Source organism: Pagrus pagrus (assembly GCF_965226575.1).
Source record: "Pagrus pagrus genome assembly, chromosome: 21".
NCBI lineage: Eukaryota > Metazoa > Chordata > Actinopteri > Spariformes > Sparidae > Pagrus > Pagrus pagrus.
In genome coordinates, this window is record NC_140208.1 from 17,154,528 (window position 1) to 17,173,265 (window position 18,738).

Here is an 18,738-nt window from a genome sequence, read left to right on the forward strand (position 1 = left end):
AGCTGCCCCCTGTGTTTTAGGAGCTACCTCCGAATCCTGGTCGCATTCTACAAATCACACCTTTAAGCAGCATTCGTGGGGCTCTTGGGTGATGTGCGACCTTTGTAGAGTGGTGATCCTTTAGCCTTTTGAGGACCTAAAACACAAGAACTCAACCATACATGTGTTTGCGATAATGTAAGCCGCAAATGTTAGCATGCCTGGCTAACTAGCCAACTTCCTACAGTGATAATCAAGTGTTCCTACGTTCAGGGCATAGTTTTACAATAAAATTAGATATCGAACCACACATTGGTTGCAATACAAGAACAATGCTGTTTCTTTCTTTCTGTCATGTTGTAAAAGTGTCAGCTTGAGGCAGCATTTCCAACCGAATCACGAACCTAACGTTAACTCAATAAGCCAGCTAGCCACAGCTGATACAATCTGCCAGCTACAGCTACATTTTCATGTCATCGGCTAGAAATGTGCCTGCTTCTGCGTCAAGAATCTGTCTACAATCAATGAAAGCATTGTTTAAAAAATGAATTTTAAGTGGTAAATGTGGTATCATTATCACTGTGAGCTGCATTATGTGCTGCATGAGAACAGACAGTCAGATTGTGTATTGGTCGTCCACAAGGCTTTATATAGGCGTAGCTATTCTTTTCTGACGCGGCTAAATATGTGGTGGTGAAGTGGAGCCTCAGCACTTTATACAATGAAGCGAGGAGCCATTCAGTCATGATAAAGGTACTATGCGGTACCGATGACACAGTAAGCAGCAGAAAAGGTGCTGAGTGTGTGCTCAGCAGCTTTCAAAAAATGCACAAGTCAACATGGAAAGAAATGATGTTTGTGTTGGCCCTTCACATTTAAAGGTACCACTATAAATGCTGCCTCGTTGGCTCGCTGGCCTGAAACTTGATTATTCCCATAAACCTCCCACTGAACAGTTAAAGCAGGAAAACCCCGTTCTCTCTCCAAATGTCTTGCTTTACCCGTAAACCCATTAACGACAGGATAAGTCGAGGCTTTGGCTGACTATTCTGCGGCTCTCTCTGTTTGTGCAGCTCCGTTGTTCGATCTACGAGGCTTTCTCTGTTTGACACACTGTCTGTTAGTAGGTGGCCTCCTACACTCTGACCGCCAATCCTTCAGTCTGTCTTTATGCTGGAGGCCATGCCGTGTGGCCTTATTAGAAGCCTAGCACCATCTAGTGGTGCTGGAGCACAGCTGCACTGCTGCCCCTCCAAAACACTGCTGAATTGTCTGCATTGTACAGAGCTCCAGTGGCGCAATCGGTCAGCGCGCGGTACTTATAAGACAGTAGCCAGCAGAGCGATGCCGAGGTTGTGAGTTCGAGCCTCACCTGGAGCACTGGAGTTTTAATCTGGGCCGTCACAGGACAAAACTCTGACGTGTTTACAGAAAGTGGATATGAGATTATTCTGCAGGGATCAGAGCAGAGAGACCTGAAGTGCACTTCTGTTATTTGTTACATTGATTCACCTGGTTTGATATGAACCCTCTACAGCCCATTTTAATATATTCACATGATATTATTCAGCGCAATTGGGCTACGTATAAGGCCGCCCTCTCAGTTTGTCAGCTTAACAATGCAGGAACCCAAAATACACACAAAATGACACTGGTACCTACAGAAATATGCAAATCTTCAGTGACGATCACTCAAGATGTTATTATAGGATTAAAATAAATGTTGTTCCAGCATTAATATACAAATACACCTAAAAAAAAAGCAAGCAATAAAACTATAATGCAGTCTATTTAAAGGTAAAGTGCTTTCATCCCAACTCATCTTTGGGCCGTCCTTGAAAATGTATATTTGGCTAAATGTTCACGTTGTGAAGTTATTTACTTTTTCAAAATAAAGGCATTTTTTGAGGACACAGCAGCTGGCTTTGTTTATTGACCAAAAAAAGCTGTTGTTCTTTCTGTTCAGTCACAGCCCATTTGGCTCCATCCACATTTCATTTCGCCATCGGCTCATGCAGTGAACTTAGAGAAAACACTCAAAGGTTCTGTTTGTCAGATGGTTGATTTGAGTCCCATTACAAACTCATAAAATACTGATGCTTTGGGGTTGTTGGTCGGGTAGGCTGCTAAATGAAAGGGTTGGGAATGAGACTCAAAAGTCAACCGTCATTGACATCAGAGCTGCAACGATTAACCGATTACTTTTCAACTACTAAATAAATCCCCAACTATTCTGACTATCAGTGAATCAGTTTCAGTTTGAGTGTTTCCAGCTTCTTAAATGTACATTTTTTTCTAGTTTCTCTTCTCCTCTACGACTAAACTGAAAAAGACTTGTACATGACAAGACTTTTGAGGACGTCATCTTGGGCTTCGGCACACTGATCAACATTTTCTACCATTTTTCTAATATTATCTACATAGACTAGATTTAGACTAAACAACTACTAGACATCTGAATGATTTATTTTCTCGTCTTTATTTGCATGTTTGGTATTGAGGTGATCCAAAAGTAGCGGAAAGTAAACAAGTTACATTACTTTGATACTTGATACTTGGATTACGTGACTTTAACAAGTCAATAAGTGACTGTATTGGAATAAATCTTTAAATTAATCATCCAGTAATCCAATTGGGACAACTAGAGACAATACAGTGTCGCCCCCGGGTGCATGGCGCCCTGACTGAAAGGACTGGACTGGGTCCATCGAGTTAATTAGAGAAGTCCAGTGTAGATGTTGTCACTCTGCCTTATGTGGCAGATTATCTGGAGAAGATGCTGACGGCGGCTGGCAGACTGGTAGTTTTAAACATTTGGATTAATCTGTTCCAGACGGTCCCGAGACGTGGATTACTGTTGATTCTGTTCACATTCTGTCCACTGTCCATAATTACTCAACAGACAGACGGATCTTTTATTTTTTATTTTTTGCCGTTATGTGTCTGCGATGGTATTTTGACTGAGTGTCGTCCCACAAACCCATTTCCTTTGTCTGTGTTGTGCAGCTGGCAGGCGTAGGGGGTGCTAGCGAGCATGGATGAGCCGGGCAGCAGGAACAGCAGCCTGCAGAGGAAAAAGCCGCCATGGCTCAAACTGGACATCCCGACCATCCAGCTGACGCCGGACGACACGCCCGCACACACCCAGGTAAAAACACAAGAGTCAAATACAAGTCAGAATACTACAACTGTAGACTATGACATATTTCACATTCACATACTAATGCATCATGTGTTTGTGTGTTTTAGTGTGTGTTGCAGCCGGTAAAGCGCCTGCGCAGTGTCAGCATGCCGGGGGAAAACCCTCAGACCTGCATGGCTGCCTTGGAAACTTCCAACAACTACCTCAGACCTCCTCTGGAGAGACTGCCCTCCTTCACACAGTCTGTCAGGAGGTAAGAGACAGGTTCCTCTGTCCTCTCTGCTGATGTTCTCCAGCTGCTAATTTCCCTCAGCATGTCACCTTCTTTCTAATTCTAATAATATTTCCCCGCTAATAAATCTTTAACAAAACTAATTTAAGCTGCTGCCTCCTTTCTGATTCGCACTAATTAATCTTCCTCCCTTTTCTTTTCTCTTCTCCTCCCTTTTCTTTGATTCCCCCCTCTGCCTCCCTGTCTTCTTCTCTGCATGCGTCAATGTGTGTTAAGTGAGAAAAGGGTACGTTTTGAGCGGGTCAACACAGTTCCCCCGAAGGGCCAGAGGGGCCCCAGGAGGGTGTCGACCGTCCGGAGGCGGTCCTGCATCCCCAAAATACTGACCCGGCGGCGCTCATCTATACCCAAACAGATCATCAGGTACAGGCGAGGTGGAGGAGGGAGGGAGGGAGGTGAAGAAAAAGAGACGGGCCTTTCATTTTACTGCAATTATGGTCCAACTTACACCTGTTATTAGCGAAATTCTAATAAAAACAAATGATCAAATGTGTAGTCTAATGTACAGGTAGGACAAGTCTGTCCTTGTGACTAACCCACAGAAAATTAAAACTGACACTCTGCTGTTTTAGTGTTGTTCAGCTTACTGTTTTGGTTTCAGTGCACCGCAGTTTTACTGTTTTAATTCACTCATAGTGTGGTTTTAGGTTTCTAGCAACAGTCAAACCTATAAGTTACCTTTTCAACACCAAACAACACATAAAGCTAGCATGAGCTGTTGAATATAATGGCGCATAGTAGCAGCTAAAAAGCCAGATGTTTCTCTCAGGAGCTTTGGAGACAAAAAACAGAGCTAAAAGGAGAGTAAATCTGAGAGTTAATTCATCAGGTGGCCAGAAACCCGACTCCAAATGGACACTAAACGTGTTCTATATCTGCTTGATGTATAAAAATTCCACCATATTAACTGAGGAGGTTGTATGTCATTGATTGGACTGCCTCATGTGGCCAAAACAACAAACCATGTCTGTCAGATATTTTCAGCACATATAAAACTAGAAAGAGTGCATACCTCCGCCAAGGTCCAGCATGCCCCTTTGAGTCAAACTCAACAGCCCTAATTTTAAACCACCCATAACTGCTTAATCATAATTCAAGTTGCCAGATCTAAGAGCCACATCATGTTCTACTGACTCAGATACCAGCCATCTAAATACACCTGATGTTTTTCACCAAACCAAAATGTTGAAAATATTCCAGTGTGAAAAAACAACAACCTGGAACTGTCCCTTTATCCGAATCTGCACCAAACGTTAATGGGGTCTATTCTGCGCCGAGACTCATCCTCCATCCAAGTTTGGTGGAAATCCGTTCTTTAGTTTTTGTGTAATCCTGCTGACAAACCAACAAACGGACATGGGTTAAAATATTATCTACCTGGCAAAGGTAATAAGGGCTGTCTCAAATACAATTTTTGGGCCTTGGATGCTTCAAGAGTCTTGAACTATTGAATGTGTATAGAGAAAGGTCACAACGCAGCCCCGTGTTCCCGAGACTGCATCTGCCCACGCTGGGCAGAAATGTTCCCACGCAACGATGTTTTACGCATCGCCTGCAGAGGCCTGGTTTCATTTGTGCGGCTTTTGAGACGAATTGAACACAACAGTGTTCGGTGCGTCTTCCTTTTCAGAAAACCCTCAGAGCACTCAAATACTAATATGGACAATGATTACCATGGCAACGATCCAAGGTTCAAAGCATCCAGGCCAGCCCGACTGGAAATGTACTGTTGTTTCTTCAACAAAACCTTCTTTTTCCCCTCTTGATGTCTGTATCCGTCCTCTTTGTGTCACAGATGTGACGCTGTGAACAACGTGTGTGACACATGAAAGCTGCTCATAAGCTCTCACACACACACGCTGCATTAGTATCAGTCCAGGTGGCACGCAGGACCGCATGGTTGGAGGCAGACGAAATAATACAATTACTCACAGAGGCTATCTGTGTTCCTCACACGGCGTGCGAGCCACATCAAAGTGGCCCGTCCCAGCTGAACGTAAACGTTTGAACGCCGAGCCAAAACGAAAACCTTGAGACGCTGCCTTCAAAGGAGCATCTTAACTTTATCATGCAGAGGTTTACTAGCCTCGTACGTGTGTGTGTGAGGGAGAATTAATGCGCTTGATGTTTATGAGAAGATGTTTTATGTGTGTGTGTGTGTGTGTGTGTGCACATGACTTGTTGGGGGTTAGCTGAGGTGCCTCCTCCTCCTCCTCCTCCTCAGACGAGAGCGTAAATACAGGATAAATCTTCGCTCTTCAAACAAAGTGTGTGTGTCAGTGTGTGATTCGCTGCAGACTCGCAGCTCGGAGGGGAACGGAGGGAGGGCGCGCTGGTGTTTGTTGAGCTGCGGGACAACAAAAAAAAAAGCTCGTCATGAGTCATTTTTCATGAATAGGAGCCATTAAACAAACTGACCTTAAAGGACGACGCAACTTCATACTGTTTTACTTTGTTTATATTTGGCGGACCCCGCCACCTTTCTCCAAAACTACATAGTGCCCCTTTACTTCTGAGAGGCTGGACAATAAGTTACCTCAGCTGCACCGGTGGCTCGTGATCATAGGTTGTTTGCACTGAGCTTCACACGCCCAGTTAGACTTCTTTTGACTGCTGACATGAAGGTGGAGTTCAGGCTAAACCATCAAGTGTGTGAGTGTGTGTGTCGTGTCCAGGCATGTCTCAGTGCCCTCCCTCCCTCTCTCCTCCTCCCTCCTAATATGTATGATGTCCCGTCTCCCCTCCTTCTAATCTCCCGTTTCCTGTGGAGCACTGGTGTGTCAGAGGGAGAACTGGTGTTTACACACACTTAACACACAACACACACACGGAGAGAGAGGAGGGGACCTCATTGACAGAGACCGTTGGGGCTCCTCATGGGGGAGTATTGAGTTTGACAAGGACCAGAGCTGCTGTCCTCTCTGCCCAGTAGGTCACATCCTTTTACGCGAACTCCAGAGGAGGGATACTTGGAGGCCTGCCAGCGCCAGACGCATTCACACACTCTCTCACACAGTCATCTGGAAACTCGTTGTGCGCTGGGGATGCAAGGTCAGGAAATTTAAGAGCCAGACTGACCAGGTCCAGCTGGTGGAAGACTGGAAGCCCTCAGCGAGGGAGCTCATTGCAGAGATGCGTTTCCTGGCAGACAGAGGAGATCACAGCCGGCTTTTCCTCTAGCCTTTGATTATGCTGGTGCGGGACGCTACACAGGGTCTGGACATGTGGTGATCATCCTCTCTTTGCGTAACAGTGTGCCTTACAAGGTACTGCTGCCCTGGATATCAGGAAATCCCCTCATGGAACACTGTATGTGTGAGCCGCGGGGGATCAGTTTGCGCTCGGCGGATCAGGGTTTAGTTCTGGTCAGGGGGTAAGCGGGGACAGTGTGTTAGTGATGCTGGTGATGGAGGATATACAGCTCCACAGTCCCTGCCCCCCTCAGGTATGACCCAGACCCTAAACCCCTCCTGGAGCTCTCTAGACAGGTGAGTATGCTGCGGTGGAAGATACTGAACTGAACTGAAGTATGCTGGTCTGAGTCAGCTTCAGACAGTCTGGCTAGAGGATGGAAATGTTGAATAAAGCTGCTGTTTTTCATTTATTGTGGAGTTTTGTTAGAATAAAGTACAAAATGTAGCTGAGACTGATGAAATACTGCTGGCACTTTCTTTTCACAGTAGGCAAAGTAGAAAAGAAACTTTAAGGAGCAGAATGACATTTTGGGAAAACAGTTTTTTTCAGACTTTGATGAGAAGACTGATAGCACTCTGCTCAGGACAATAAAATTACACAAACAAGAGCGAGCAGTTACTCAGCTTAGCTTATCTTCAAGATAAAAACTGTAAAAAGGAGCGGAAACAGTTTGCCTGAAAAACATGTTACGACGTACAGAAACCAGCATTCTTGCATTTAAAATGATCAAGTAAAGGTGCATAGTAGTATTAACAGAGCAGCAAAGTGTACTTAAAGGACAAGTTCACCCAAAACTGAAAATTCAGTAATGATCTCCTCACCCTCGTGCCGGGGGAAAGTTGGGGGAAGTTCTGGAGCTTCACAGGAAACCAATGTTGAAGCATTCTCCTAAACAACTGCAGTAAATGGGGACTTGTTTTAAAATGTAAAGAAAAACATAAAATACAGCTCCAAGTCTCCGGAAAACCCAACATTTAATGAAAAGTTATTTACACCCTTAGCTTAGCTGCTAACCTACAAGCGTTAGCATGCACCCTGTCTGAATCTTTTTGCTGTTGTTGTTGTTATTGTTTGCTGTGACGCTCCAGAAGAGCTTTGTGCACTACGCAACATGACCCGACTTTTCCATCAACATGTCTTAAAGTACGCTGCTGATCACCACTTTGGATATTTTCTGTACAAACGTTAGGCCTGTCTTCAGGGGTTTCCAACACTTGTTGCATGTACTGTGATTTAATTGCAGAAAAACATTTACGTGCACGTCATTCCTGTTTACAATCATTTTCATGATATGTTAAGAAATTCAATTAAAGTGTACTCTTTGGCGCACCTAAACGAAAAGTTACTCTGGAGTCCTGCGACATGATGTAGCATTAAAACCCTCTTGTTGGCGTATGTATCCAATCAGAAACCTAATACCTATTACCATTCTCTGTTTGTTCAGTCACCGCGTTTGTTCGGATTGTATATCTGCCCTTTGGCCTCTCCTCCCTGATGAAATGCACTCTGTCTGAGCCTGTAATTATGCTACAGTGGATTGATGCTTCATATGTACCAGCCTTACCTTGAGGATATGAAAGCTAATGTGGCTTAACCCTCGCTTTAATCTTTCATGGCTGATGGATTTGTGTTGTCGTCAACCGGTCATGAAATATTTTATTTATGGTTTTTGCGTAGGCCGGTTTGACCCGCGTTGCCCTGCGGTGCATGTGTGCACACAAACAAAAACCTGCTTATCTAAACAAACACACACAAACAAATGTCATCTATCTTGAAAGAGGAATTGAATCACCGTGTGGGCGAGTGTTTGCGTTGGTTTTACCGTCAGCGGATGTTATTTCAATCTCAATTGTTATCCAACCGAGATGTTTTGAAGAGTTATCATTCAATTATATTCATATTCCGACCTCTGTTTACACCTTCCTGCTGCGAGAGGCCCAGCCTGAAACCAAACCTGTCTTCTTTCTGAGACATTCCTCTCTGGAGGGACAACAATCAGCGTTACGCCACCCCCGCTCTGCCCCTGTGCAGCCTTAAAAGGCTTCCCCAGCTGGCGTCTTTCTTGGTGATGAGGCCTGAGTGTTTATTACTGAGTGTTCTGCTTTCCAAACAGTCTCCCCAAAGTGGCCTCCCCCCTCTCGAGCACGCAGCCTGGCACGCAGGCTCTGTTTCCTGGGAAAAAAAAGGGACCTGGATGCACACAGCGAATGCACATTTATTTTTTTAAATTAGGGATGCGCACAAACACACACAGCAAAGTCAGGTCATCAGCTGGAGGACTGTCATGCAACAGCTGCTTCTTTACTGCTGAAAGGACAGAGGGCAGTGGGTCGTACGAGGATCAAGAAGTATTTTTTTCCTTCAGCCTCTCTAAGCTGCACGGATACAGATAAAGATGGAGGAAAGAGAAAAGTACTAGAAGGGAGCTGAATCTATGAGGGTTTCTTCATCTGATATGTTGACATGCTGTATCAAAATACTGCATACCAGGTGCTCTGTGTCTTTTTCATCAGTAAACGAGAACGCAATCGACAAGCAAAACCAATTAAACCATCAAGTGTCCAACAACCAGCTGCAATCAGTCAACTTGATCAGCACATTGTTCTGCTAATCAGGAGGGATGTATGACTCAGTCTGTCAGAGAAATACTCAGCGGGGCCCAGATTTTCTAAAGGCTGAAGCAGATTATGGAAAAAAATGAAACAGAATAAAGACAACAGTGTTTGTATTGTGTTTGTTTGCAGAGTCAGAAGTAACTGGACATTTGCATCACCCTCATTTGTATTTTTTATTATACTATTTTCATCTCACAAGGAGAAATCCTTTTTGTTATTTTATCACTCACATGCACACCCACACACAGTGTATAGAGGAGAATGAGTGAAAGGGCTGCCACATTAGGGTGTGGTGCCTTGCTCAAGGGCACCTTGGAAATGCCCAGGATGTGAACCAGTATTCTCCATTATTAGGCCACATCATAGTTTTTGGTCCGAGGGGGGACTTGAACCGGCCACGTTTGAGTCCCCAAGCCAAGTCCCAACGGACTGAGCTATTGCCGCCCCTATTTAGCAACGGCTATCATGCTAACATGCTAAGCTAGGATGGAGAACATGGTAAACGTTATAGCAGCTCAGTATTAGTATGTTAGCATGGTCAAGGTTGATGGAAACGGCAAAATATGAAAGAAGTTTGCTGTCCCAAAATACCAGCCAACACTTTTCAGTCCAATGAACAGTTGATTGCTCTCTGCCGTGAACTTCTCTCTTCCCATGATCAAACAAAAACTGTGCTCATGTACTAACCGGAGTCCTCTCTTTAGGGGTACGGCTGACTGGTTCGGGGTGAGCAAAGACAGCGACAGCACCCAGCGATGGAGGAGGAAGAGCTTGCAGCACTGCAGCCATCTGTACGGGGGTCTAAAGACGCAGGTGATGCGGGAGATGGAGCTACACAGCCAGGACAACCTCTCCCTGGCCAGCACTGAGACCCCCCCTCCCCTCTACCTCCCACCCCACCACCCCAGTCACCACCACTATGGCATGCAGAGGGTAGGCCAGCGCCCGGGGCCGTCCGAGGGATGGAGGAAGAGATGACACAGTTCACTCTCTGCCTTTATTTCACATTAGCTTTCCGGCGCTCGCTTTCGCTCTTTGCTTTGTCATCTTGTCTCGGGTTCAACTGACGACTTTTTTGAAGACTTATACATGACGCAAAAACATGAACTTTTTTGGCAAGTTAGCCAGTGAGCTAGCTTGCTCTGTTAGCTTAGCAGTGTTTTTGTGTTTGGATTCTGGCACATTGGTTTACTCTGTGAACCGTTGAAATGCTTACGCGAGCCTCTAACAGCCCATTTTTTTCTATAAATTCTGTTTTAGCTCATAGCATGCTAGCATAGCGCCCTAAGTGCTAGTAGCCTAAAATATGCTTGTTTTAACTCAACTCTTGGGCTTGCTTCTCCTAACTTTTTCTAATTATTTTATCATAAATGTAAAAAAAAAAAGAGTTTCGGATACGTTATAATAAGTAGAATTGTTTAAAAGAAACTGTAGTCCTCGTCTACGTATTACAGATATTTCAGTAAATGCAGAGCACTTTTTAGTAGATGCTCTAGTAGACTAAACCGTTAACTTCCTCCAGTGACGTCTTGTCAACATTGTTCTGTTGGAATAAAATAGGAATACACATTTTTTTAGAAGCTACACACCTTCAAACACACCATAGACGATGTTCAGTCTTGGTTACCCATAGCAGCACTGGGTGGTAGTGTACATTTGTAGTAGGTAAATCTCTGCTGACATTGTGAAGCATTTGTCAACCAATTAAAATAATGTTTATAACGATATAGATCTTAAAAATTAGCTCATAACATTTGTCACTCAAATCTTTAATTGCAATTAGGCATCTTTCTTCCTGGTACATCAGTCGAACCCTGGTTTAGATGTGTGCTCTGTGCATCCCTGCTTGTCCCTGTTCTGTCACTGTGTGTTTACTGTTGTGTGTGGCTTAACAATTAATTATGAAATCAGAGCTGTGAACCAACACGTGCGTGCTGTGTGTGTGCAGATCGTAGACCCCCTGGCCCGGGGTCGTGCCTTCCGCATGGTGGAAGAGGTAGACGGCTTCAGTGTTCCGCAAACGCCCATCACGCCCGGCACCGCCTCCCTCTGCTCCTTTTCCAGCTCCCGCTCCGCCCTCAACCGGCTGCCACGACGACGCAAACGGGAGTCTGTCGCAGTCATGAGCCTCAAAGCTGCAGCAGCGCTAATGAAGGTGTTTATTTTACTGTATATACAGTAGACTTCAGTTTGAATTTTCCCCCTGAAATTCTGTGCTTTGCAAAATATGTGCTTGAAATGACTTGCCTTTTCTGCACAATATGAATATGGGACAATCACCCCCCCTGGTGCCCCCATGTTCAGAAAAAGGTTGCAAAAGTGCCCTCTTGGATGCCCCCATGGTAGATTAAACATGATGAAATGTCAACGTGATAAAGTGCCATGTGGGCTGCCCTTCCTGTGGAGAAAACAAGATAAAGTATCCTCTAAGGTGCCCCTAAAGTGGAGAAAACATAATAAAGTGTCCTCTAGGGTGCCCTTCCAGTAGAGAAAACGTAATAAAGTGACCTCTACGGTGCGCTTCAAGTGGAGAAAACATGACAAACTACCCACCAGGGTGCCCTTCCAGTGGGCAAAATGTGGTCAAGTGCCCTCTCTTTACTATAAATATTTTGATTTTCTGCATGCTGGTGCCCCACCACATACAGCTGGTGCCCTTTTTTATGGCCCCTGCCCCTCAAACATCCTGAGTCCGCCACTGGCACTATTGTATGTCACACTGATACTATTGAAATGCTACAGTACAGACAAACAACAATCAGCATCAGCTCACTCTCTTCAGTCTGATAAAGACTGCAGCGTTTTTCTGTGAAAAAGAGATTGAACTCGGGATATATGAACGCAGTTCATCACGCTCATGCACACACTTTAATCTCCATTATGTTTTGTGAAGAGATTCCTAGAAAAAGTACATCTGTTATATTCTGATGTCAGGACACATGAATGGATGTTTTTCATTTCTCCTGTGTGTGTGGGCATGTTATATAAAATATGAGATCAGCTTGTCTTATTGCGGATTAAACTCGGGCGAACTATCTTACAGTAGAGCACAGATGAGTCTCACACACACATAAAGAGATGAATGGATGTTCAGTGATAGTATCTGCGAGTGTGTGTTGGGCGGGGAAATACTGGGGGAGTTTCACCAGCAGATGGTCCGTGATAATACACAGCGAATGCTCAGCTTTCTGCTGGATTGCAGAATATTGCAGAAGCTAATCCACAGATAGAGGTCAACGCTGCTACGTAACCATCAGACACAATCATTAAGGACGTGCACTAGGGGATTCCTCCAGATAAACTGTCAGGCCCAGGATGTACTGTATGTGTTGCAGCGTCTGATCGCTTCTACAGTACCATCATTGTGTAATAACAGTGATGACAGTTGTGTGTGATTGCTTGTTAGGGCCGGACGTTAGGCGACGGCACCGCCGGGCGATGTCGCAGACGGAGTTTCATGCCTCCTAGTTTCTTTGAAGACGACACTGTGGACTTCCCGGATGATCTGGACACTTCCTTCTTCACCAGAGTGAGCAGTGGACACACTTCCACACACTGCCAGGATTACCTTTTTTTTTTATTGTCACTTAAAGGTGCAATATGTAAGATTTCAGTTGAAAAGTTTTTTTTTAAGAAAGTAACTAAAACCTTTCAACAAAATGTGAAGAAATAATAGTTTTGACGTTGTGACAAATAAATATATACTATATATATATATATGTATCGTGTAAGTTAGCATGCTAACCAGCTAGCCCTGGCCTGTCTTGGTCCAAAGCTCATGTGTTAGCATTATAAACATGAAACACTTCCCTAGTGCTTACAGCTACAGTTAGCTGCAGCTAATGGTTATGCCTGTGAAATGCTGCCCTGCATTTGTTTCGTGTATGAATTTGAATGGTGGCCAATTCTTACATATTGCACCTTTAAGCCATTCTTCGTCTATGTGCTTGTTGCCGTCAGAAAAGCTTGTTAAACTGCTGCTTTTACTAGTTAGCTCAACGTAAGTATCGTCTTTGGGCAAAGCTAAAAGCGAAATAGATCCAATCAGCTGATTCAAATCACAGAATATATTCAGAGTCAGTCAGATTTGAAATCCTACTAACTTAGTTGTCGTCTTTGCAGGAGGGCCTGCAGGATGAGTTGTCCAGCTATGCCGATGAGGTTTTTGAGACTCCATCGGAGGCAGCCCTCCAACAGCTGGACGAGAGCGAGCTCACAGGAAGTGCGCTGGATAAGAACGAACTGGAGAGGAGTCACCTCATGCTGTGGGTTGACAGCATTATTTATATGCGCATGTGTTTTATACTGTCATGCTCTGACTGAAACATTCTCCATTTGACACATTCATTTACAATGCCTGATTCCTCCTCCTGAATCCAGGCCCTTAGAGCGGGGATGGCGGAAGGCAAAAGATGGCTCCCTGGTCCAACCTAAGGTGCGTCTGAAACAGGAAGTTGTGAGTGTCAATCAGCAGCGGGGACAGAGGATCGTGGTTCCCGTTAAGAAACTGTTTGCCAAAGAGAAGAGGCCCTACGGGCTCGGCATGGTCGGTCGTCTCACAAACCGGACGTACCGCAAGCGCATCGACAGCTTCGTCAAAAGGCAGATAGAGGACATGGATGATCACAGGTATGACAGCTGATTCTGTTTTCTTCTTAAGATGACAGCCTGGTGATGTGAAATTAAATTGTTTCGCCAGCAAATGGAGCCTGAAGTTGTCCCTCTGTCCTCCCCAGGCCTTTCTTTACCTACTGGATCACATTTGTCCACTTGGTCATCACCATTCTGGCCGTCACTATCTACGGCATCGCTCCTGTGGGCTTCTCACAACATGAAACTGTCGACTCTGTGAGTATATTTTATAGCATTCATGATGATGAGATCGGTACATTTGTGTTGAATTCCTTTGGAGAATGTTTGACAATAATCAGAAATACTAATTTAAAACTTTTTTTTTAGGTGTTAAGGAACAAGGGAGTTTATGAAAACGTTAAGTTCGTGCAGCAACAAAACTTCTGGGTTGGTCCGAGCTCAGTAAGTATTTTCTATCCTCCATCTATTATCTTCTATCTTTTAAGTTTGGTGGTCAAATGGGAAAAACCTCCAGCGTATAAAGCTCGAGTTGTCTAGATCCGTGATTCCCAATCAAGGGGTGCTTCTCACCGAGCTGTGATGTCGTCCTGCAGGAGGCGCTGATCCACCTGGGAGCCAAGTTTTCCCCCTGCATGCGTCAAGACCGAGAGATCCACAAACTGATCCAGGAGAAGAGAGCGAGGGAGAGGGAGTCCGGCTGCTGCGTGAGGAACGATCGCTCCGGCTGCCTGCAGACTTTACAGGAGGAGTGTTCGGTCAGTGGGACCGACTGACGACCTTATACACTCACAGAAGGGTCATTATATTGTTCTGACCCAAAGCATTCAGCTATAAATGCTCTTACCTCTTTCCATTTATGTGCCTGTCTTCTTGCAGAGTACCCTGGCAGTGTGGGTGAAGTGGCCTCAGCATCACAGTGCTCCCCATCTGAATGGTACGCTCCGCCAATATGGTTCAGTCTGCCATCAGGACCCCAGGTAACATAAAAATACTGTCATCTAGAACTAGTAGTACCCTTGTCGATACTGTTGTAGGGATCATAATGCAGGCAAGAGACACAGTATGTCAAGTCGTCTAAATGCAAAACAGACATAATTTAAGTCCACATTACGAGAAAGTTCTGTTTTTTTACTTTTGCTCTTGATTTTGTAGGATTTGTCTGGAGCCAGCGTCAGTTTCACCTCATGAGTGGCCTGATGACATCACCAAGTGGCCGGTAAGTACAGTGCATTCACATGTAAACAGTTGGAGCGTACAGCTGATACTTTAATATTGTATGTTAACTGTTCCTTACTCAGATCAGATAATCTGAGGTGCCTTTCAGTCACACAGTCATCTCATTAGCCATCAGAAATGTGAGTCTCGAGTATGTGCGTCATAATGAAATAATAAGCCAATTTATCCAACTTGTTCAAAAGGTAGTGAATTGAATTTGTACTGCGATTATTGAAATTCAGTCGAATAAATGTAATCAAACAATTAAGTTTAAATCAGGTCTCGAATCATGAATTTCTCCGTCAAGTCATTAAAACAGTGACTCGAGTCCCTCAGTTTAACAGATTGATGTCTGATTGCAGATTTCTTCTACACACTGGCCAGATGTTTGGACTTAATGTTTTAAAAAATCAACACTTTCCTGGTTATAATCTGCAGGTTTGTACGAGGTACAACTCTGGGAATCACACCAACCTCCCCCACATAGACTGCACCATCACAGGCCGGCCCTGCTGCATCGGAACCAAAGGACGGTAAGGATCCATGTGACCGTTCTCATGCTTAGATGTCAAGTATACTACAGTGAACCAAAACAATCACATTTTAATAGTGATGCCTCTGTACGACCTACATAAGCAAACAAGACTGGCTTTATATTTATCGCTAATGGTCAATCCTGAAACATTGGTAATGCTTCCTGTGAGCTGCTGCTGTTGAAGCTAATGATGTGTTTAATGTTGCAGATGTGAAATCACCTCTAGAGAGTACTGCGACTTCATGCACGGCTACTTCCACGAGGAGGCTACTCTCTGCTCTCAGGTGGGACGAACACTCACTCCTATTTTCAAATCCTTTTTCTCTCATCAATGTGGCCGCTGCTTTTTATTCGCTGTTCATACATCAGTGGCTGTTTCTATGAGTTTAAAACATCGCTGCTCCAGGTGAGGCTCGAACTCACAACCTCGGCATCGCCCTGCAGGTGACTGTCTTATAAGTACCGCGCGCTGACCGATTGCGCCACTGGAGCTCTGCAGAGAGCTGTGGACTGACAGCACTTTGGACTGAACTCAGCAGTCTGGTTTTCCTCCACAGGGTGGCAGTGGATCTGAAGCTGCCTCTTTCAGTCCTGGCTTTATCTTCCTGACTGCGACTCTCTCTTCCAGGTGGCCTGCATGGACGACGTGTGCGGTTTGCTGCCTTTCCTCAACCCGGAGATCCCAGACCAGTTCTCCAGACTCTGGCTGTCTCTCTTTCTTCATGCTGGGTGACTGAACCTCGCTCCATCTCACAATAGGACTGAATATTTAAAGCAGCATCTGTTTTATCTGCTTGAATCACAGTTGCGACTGTAAATTGTGTGGATTTGATCCAGAGATTAAAAATAACGGTTCTGTCTGGTTCTGCAGGATCCTTCACTGCCTGGTGTCAGTGTTTTTCCAGATGACGGTGCTGAGGGACATAGAGAAGCTGGCTGGCTGGCTGAGAGTCTCCATCATCTACATGCTCAGCGGCGTCACAGGCAATTTGGCCTCATCCATCTTCCTGCCCTACAGAGCCGAGGTACGACGTATCTAAAAACCCCAGAAGCTTTGCCGGCTGTTACTATGAATACTCTTTGTCAACGACCTGTTTCCTCCGTTTTGTCTCAGGTGGGTCCTGCAGGCAGCCAGTTTGGCATCCTTGCCTGTCTGTTCGTGGAGCTGTTTCAGAGCTGGCAGATCCTCGAGCGACCGTGGCGAGCCTTCGCCAAGCTGCTGGCCATCTCCGTCTTCTTCTTCTCATTTGGTTTGCTCCCTTGGATCGACAACTTCGCCCACATCTGCGGCTTCGTGTCGGGGTTCTTCCTGTCCTTCGCCTTCCTGCCGTACATCAGGTAGGTGACGATGGGGATGTGTGTCGGGTTTGCTCGCAGAGAGAATGTTTCCGTGCCCTCTCTGTTGTTAGATAGTTAGGAAAAGGAGCCAGATAATTATTTATGAAGCGACAGCCAGCAGGTGATTAGCTTAGCTTAGCATTTAGCCTGGAAACAGTGGAAAACACCTAGCCTGTCTCCGCCCAAAGGAAAGAAACCTACCAGCGCTTCTAAAGCTCCAAATGTTTTTTCACCTTTGGCTAGCCGTTTCCTGCTGCCTCCAGTCTTTATGCTAAGCTACGCTAACTGTCTCCTGGCTGTAGCTTCATAATTTATGAACATATAGGAGAATGGTAGTGATGTTCTCATCCAACGCTCAGCAAGTACGTGAATAAAACACTCTGGGATGAAAAGCTTGCACCTCCTAAATGTCTATTTGGGTGTTCTGTATGACAGGATCTAGCATAACACAGGTTTTTCCTCCTCAGCTTCGGGCAGTCCGACATGTACCGGAAGCGTGTCCAGATCTGCATCTTCCTGCTGGTCTTCCTGGGTCTGCTCTCCGCCCTGGCCGTCCTCTTCTACGTCTACCCCGTGAAGTGCGACTGGTGCGAGTACCTCACCTGCATCCCCATCACGGACAAGTTCTGCGAGAAGTACGACCTGAACGCTCACCTCCTTTGATGGTCAGCCAATGAAACGTCAGCTGGATGTGCGCTGACTCCGGACTGGTCATGACATTTCTGGTCACGTCGATGAAGTTGGATATGGTGCAGCAGCTTTTCTCTTGGAAATAATGAGCAGTATTTCATGTGGACCTGTTTGTTTTTAAAGGTACAACGGAGCCACTCTGAATAAAGGCTATGCATGAAAGCCAAACTAACAATGTAAAGTTGACTGAAAGGAACTGACGGTCGATTTATGTGTGACTGATCTCTAGCTGGGCTAATCAACGAGCAGTCACACCGCAGGAGAGTTACAGACAGTTGTTTTATTTACCTCTTCTGTGGTGAAACGGGCTGAACAGCGCCCCTCAGTGGCCAAAAGGAACACACACCCTGAGACAGCTCCAGCAAGCTCTGTTTTGTACTTTTTTTTACTGATGTCTCAACGGTTTTGTCCATTTACTGGATGTCTTCAGAGTTAAAACTCGCCAAGAAATGAGACTCTAAAATGCGTAAATGTGCCTTATTGACACACGACCACACACGATGTATGTTTGTGCCATGAACCAGACTGTATCGTTTGAGTCATGTAAAATATGTTTTTACTTCAGTATTTGATGGCTGAACTGCCTTTTCCCCCTCACCTCACTGGAGACATAGTTCCCACCACAGCCTTTAAGCACTTCAATCACAAATGAACTGTTTTTTTATATTCACCCTGTGTTACATCATTTCAGAACACACTTGTATGTTAATCAGCTCCGTTGTGAATAGCTTTTATTGAGGTGAGTTTGTGTTTTTTATATTCAATGTGGTGGCGTTTTAGCTACCTGACAATAAAAGAAAGAAGAGACAGTCAGTTTTATTGTCTGATCCAATAGGATGCATCTTCATAGGAGGAAAGCTAAACTCTGCTGCTCCAGATGAGGCTTGGCGTCACTCTGAACATCACATAACAAGGAAATAGACAGTACAGTCACATTCACAGCTTTATGCAATCTAAATAATCTGTATGAAATTAACCTGGAGTAGTGGGAGAAGCTGTGTTCACCCATCATTTTATACCTCATAGCTCCCCCTTGTGGACTAGCAAAGGAACTTCTTAGCAATACCCTAAAGGTAAAAATACTCAATTGTAAGTCCATTATGCTTACTTCAGTAGAAATAGTCAACCAGTCAATTATGCCAAT

At 44.9% G+C, this 18,738-nt stretch overlaps 1 protein-coding gene across 1 annotated transcript in view; it reads left to right on the forward strand.

Annotated features, from left to right (window-relative positions):
• rhbdf1b (rhomboid 5 homolog 1b) overlaps positions 1-18,392 on the forward strand; it is a 39,512-nt gene extending 21,120 nt beyond the window's left edge. The window contains exons 2-20 of the mRNA XM_084341387.1: positions 2,986-3,127; positions 3,229-3,374; positions 3,630-3,776; positions 9,928-10,156; positions 11,172-11,378; positions 12,630-12,752; positions 13,346-13,488; positions 13,604-13,852; positions 13,960-14,071; positions 14,183-14,257; positions 14,410-14,571; positions 14,693-14,793; positions 14,969-15,032; positions 15,470-15,564; positions 15,775-15,850; positions 16,195-16,295; positions 16,438-16,591; positions 16,681-16,904; positions 17,372-18,392. Of these exons, the coding sequence (XP_084197513.1) occupies positions 3,014-3,127; positions 3,229-3,374; positions 3,630-3,776; positions 9,928-10,156; positions 11,172-11,378; positions 12,630-12,752; positions 13,346-13,488; positions 13,604-13,852; positions 13,960-14,071; positions 14,183-14,257; positions 14,410-14,571; positions 14,693-14,793; positions 14,969-15,032; positions 15,470-15,564; positions 15,775-15,850; positions 16,195-16,295; positions 16,438-16,591; positions 16,681-16,904; positions 17,372-17,567 (2,718 nt within the window). The 5' untranslated portion in view covers positions 2,986-3,013 and the 3' untranslated portion in view covers positions 17,568-18,392. The remainder of the gene's footprint in view (positions 1-2,985; positions 3,128-3,228; positions 3,375-3,629; positions 3,777-9,927; positions 10,157-11,171; positions 11,379-12,629; positions 12,753-13,345; positions 13,489-13,603; positions 13,853-13,959; positions 14,072-14,182; positions 14,258-14,409; positions 14,572-14,692; positions 14,794-14,968; positions 15,033-15,469; positions 15,565-15,774; positions 15,851-16,194; positions 16,296-16,437; positions 16,592-16,680; positions 16,905-17,371) is intronic.
• Positions 18,393-18,738: the final 346 nt, after the last annotated feature.